Source organism: Aedes albopictus, chromosome 1 (assembly GCF_035046485.1).
Source record: "Aedes albopictus strain Foshan chromosome 1, AalbF5, whole genome shotgun sequence".
NCBI lineage: Eukaryota > Metazoa > Arthropoda > Insecta > Diptera > Culicidae > Aedes > Aedes albopictus.
Window position 1 is genome coordinate 239,340,291 of NC_085136.1, and position 4,341 is coordinate 239,344,631.

The following is a 4,341-nucleotide window of genomic DNA, read 5'->3' on the forward strand; positions in this document are numbered from 1 at the left end:
TGGCAAGGGAGACCACGATTTCAAGAAATGCCAGTATAAAAGTTACATTTGCCGGAATTGTGACAACAAGGGCCATTTGGCGAAGGTTTTCCCATCGGAGGACAAGAAGCTATCAAATGAGAAACGCGGTCCGAAGGTCAACCATTTGAAAATTAACAAGCTCGATGTTCCCCCGCCGGTAGAGATGCAAGTTTTTGTGAATCACCACCCGATCAGTTTTGAAGTCGACACCGGAAGCCCTGTCATCGTTATTTCCAAGAGCATGTACGACCGGCTGTTTCAAGAGATCCCGTTGAACATCAGATCTACTGAAGAATTTGTGTGCTACAATAGTTCTGGATTCCGTGCTGTTGGAACGTTCAAAGCAATGATGAAGTACAAGGAACATGAGTCACTGAAGGAAATTTTTGTCTTCGAAGGAACCCGGCAGCCGCTGTTCGGACGTTAAACGATGAGGAATTGGAACTTGAAGATTGATTTTTGCTTCATTTCAACGGATGAACAGGATGATAAGCAGTTATTGGATCCACTCCTAAGGAAGCATGCAGCAGTATTTGAAGGTGAGTTAGGCCGTTTCAAACACAACCAGATTCATTTGGCTCTGAAGAAGGACGCTGTACCAAAATTCTGCAAACCAAGGAAAATCCCGTTGGCATTCAAAGAGAAAGTTGAAGCGGAACTGGACAGATTGCAGAGTTCAGGAATAATTTTGAAGGCCCCTTCTTCTGAAGCTGAATGGGGTTCACCGTTAGTTCCAGTTCTGAAGAAAGATTACCGTGTCACCGTAAATCCGTTCCTGTTGGACGATCATCATCCATTTCCTGTTATCGAGGACATTTTTGCGGCACTCCAGGGAGGAAAATATTTTGCCAAGTTAGATTTGAAGAATGCGTACTACCAGCTTGAAGTTGATAACGAGACGAAGAAGATTCTGGAATGGAGCACGCATCGTGGAGTTTATTGGATGAACCGTCTTCCGTTTGGCACGAAACCAGCCTGTGCAATATTTCAAGGTACGTTGAAGCGAGTTCTTCAAGGTTGCCGTGGTACTGTTATCTATCTAGATGACGTTTTGATTTCCGGGGTGACAGGACGGGAACTCCTGGAGAATCTGGATGAAGTTTTGAGTGGTCTGAAGGAAGTCGGGTTTCTGTTGAACAAAAACAAATGTGTATTCTTCAAACAGACGGTAGCGTACCTCGGACATGTAATTGATGAAGATGGACTACACAAATATCCGGAAAAGGTGAGAGAAATTTTGGATATCAAGGATATTTGAGCGTTTGTGGGATTGGCTGATTACTACGCGAAATTTTGTCCAAGCTTGGCGCAGTACTTGAAGCCCTTGTATGAATTGTTGGAGGACGGTGTAGAATTTTCCTGGACCAACAAGCAACAAAAGGCGTTTGAAAAAGCGAAGAAGCTTCTTTCCTAAGACACCGTTATTATCCCACTACAATTCCAATCTTCCTGTGCGGCTGTATTGCGATGCGTCCAACGAAGGTATTGCAGCTGTGATAACTCACGTTTTCCCGGATAAATCAGAACGCCCGATTTCATTTGCGTCACGAATTTTCAAGAAACACGAAGCTGGATATTCCATAATTGATCGAGAAGCGCTGGCGATCTACTAATTCAGTAGTATCTGTTTGGCTGTAAATTCAGCAACTATCTGTTTGGCCGACACTTTGAGCTCATGACCGACCACAAGCCGTAGACTTGTTTGTTCAATCCGAAGGGTATTCCAGCCATTGCAGCAGGACGGTTACAATGATGGGATGCATTCCTGGCAAACTGTGATTATGAGATCCGTCACGTGAAAGGTGTGAACAACGTTGCAGCCGATTTTCTATCAAGATTTACATTGCGATGTGACAACGACGAAAATGATGAAGATAGCGTAAGTTTTTTGAATTTCATTGAAATTGAAACACGTTCTCTGGTGGTGCGAAAGCAAATTGTGATTGAAACCCGAAGAGACAAGCTGATCAGTCGTGTTGTCGAGTACGTCCAATCCGGATGGTCCAGAATGATACAGGAGGACGAACTGAAGACGTTCTGTCAAAAGCGTGATGGTGAAGGGAGGAGTTTTGCTCTGGGGTTATCGTATCGTGGTTCCCACCAAATTGAGGAAGATGTTGCTGGACGAACTTCATAAGGTACATTTGGGAATCGTGAAAATGAAGAGTATGGCCCGATCGTATTTCTGGTGGCCATGTTTGGATAACGATATCGAGACCCTCGGAAAGAAGTGCGAGCTGTGCATTCAACAAAGACCAGAAAGAAGCGATCCTGTCTCACCGTGGCGACTGACGTCGGCACCAGGAGACCGAGTTCACGTGAACCATTTTTTCCTTCCGCGGATCGGATTTCTTCGTGATGATTGACAGCTACAGCAAATGGATTGAAGCCTTTCCTGTGCGCACTTTGACTTCCAAAGAAACAATCGAGAAACTGTGTGAGTATATTTCAAGATTTGGTTCAATTTCAACTTTGGTGTCCGACAATGGAACAGCGTTTACGTCGGATGAATTCCGAAACTTTTGTAAATCAAGAGGAATCAACCATTTGCGAACGGCGCCATACAGTCCATGCTCGAATGGAGCTGCAGAGAATGCTGTGAAAACAGTGAAGACTGCTTTGAAGAAGCTCAGTGCTGATCCACTATTCCAGAAGAAATCAACGTTTATTATGATCAACTCTTTTCTGGAAATGTACCGGGCTTCGAAACATGCGGCGACAACGGAAAGTCCATTTAAACTGATGTTCGGCAGAGAAATGAGGCTGAGGTTTGATACCTTGAAGTTTGATGCAACACATCCAGAAGGCAAATAACAGAAAGAAACAAGAAACGTTGGTGGCACGACTGGTGTTGTTGTTCGAAGACATTTTCCGGCAATACAGTCAAATAAACCTTGCGTTGATTCTTTTAAATCTTCGCCAACGTTTCGGCCCTTGTTGGGGCCTTCTTCAGGGCCGAAAATCTATTCATTATTACTTTGGGGACATTTCAAAAGATACTTTTACAAAATTTCTAAAATTACACTTACTCGATCTAAATCAACAAATCAAAAATGTTTTCTTTAAACATAAAAATGCTGAAAATGTCCTTGTGTGTTATCTTACCGTATATAACCGATATTTTCAATTTTTGCATTACTTGTTCGGACTACCCTATGAACTGAAAAATTGACAAGGTTATTCCAATTGAGAAAAATGACAATCCGACTTCTGAAAAAGACTATCGACCGATAAGCATACTCTGCGCACTTTCTAAAATATTCGAATCCATTCTTTCGAAGCAGCTAAACGAATATTTGACTCGTTATGATTTGCTGTGTGATTTGCAATCTGGATACCGAAAAACTTGCAGTACGGTCACTGCCCTGATAAAAATTGAAAATGATGTAAGAGAAGCATTGGATAATAAAATGGTTACTTTAATGGCGTTGTTAGATTTTAGTAAGGCGTTTGACTCCATTAATCATAAACTTCTTTGTAGAAAACTGTCGCATAATTTCAACTTGGATAATCCTTCAGTAAAACTAATATTTTCCTACTTATCAAACCGTACTCAATATGTTGAATTTAACAGTATTAAATCTGACAGAATTTCAGTTTCTTGTGGCGTACCACAGGGATCTATTCTGGGTCCTCTACTTTTCTCAATGTATATTAATGATTTACCACTCGTGTTATCTTTTTGTAAATTTCATTTGTATGCAGACGATTGTCAGTTATACCTTTCTGATTTACCTGATTGCATATCAGAAATAGTAAGAAAAATGAACAGTGATATTTATAACATCATAAGATGGTGTGAACGAAATGGGCTTGTACTTAACACGACCAAAACTCAAACTATTTTGTTTCAAACGAAACGTATGTCTGTGTCGGACGCTCCAAAGGTCAGAGTTGGAGACAGCCTCATAGAATATTCGGAAACGGTTAAAAATCTCGGCATAATAATGGACCATCATTTGAACTGGAATGCCCAAGTCAATTCTGTATGCAGGAAAGTCTACAATGCTCTTCATTCTCTCGCAACTTTAAGATATTTCACTCCACAACATGTTAGACTTCGTCTGGCACGTTCACAACTAGTTTCTCTTTTTGATTATGGAGACATACTTTTCGGACTGGTTTCGCAGAAAAATTTGAGAAAACTCAATTTAGTTTACAATGCTGTCACTAGATATGTATACAATCTCAAAAAATATGACCATATCTCCAGTTATGAAACATTTCTTTTGGGACGCACCTTTGTCAATCATCTCAAGACCAGGATTTGTAATCAAACATTTAAGATTCTTAACAACCCTCCAAAGTACCTCGAAAACT

The 4,341-nt window shown here is 41.1% G+C and overlaps 1 protein-coding gene across 1 annotated transcript; it reads left to right on the forward strand.

The window, feature by feature from the left end:
* Positions 1-451: 451 nt before the first annotated feature.
* On the forward strand, positions 452-1,279 carry LOC134291354 (uncharacterized protein K02A2.6-like). The gene has a single exon (XM_062858993.1). It carries the CDS (start codon positions 452-454, stop codon positions 1,277-1,279), a length of 828 nt encoding a protein of 275 aa, XP_062714977.1.
* Positions 1,280-4,341: the final 3,062 nt, after the last annotated feature.

Bases quoted from the DNA above. Each gene is read 5' to 3' on its own strand.
- LOC134291354 (XM_062858993.1), top strand. From the start codon at position 452: ATGAGGAATTGGAACTTGAAGATTGATTTTTGCTTCATTTCAACGGAT.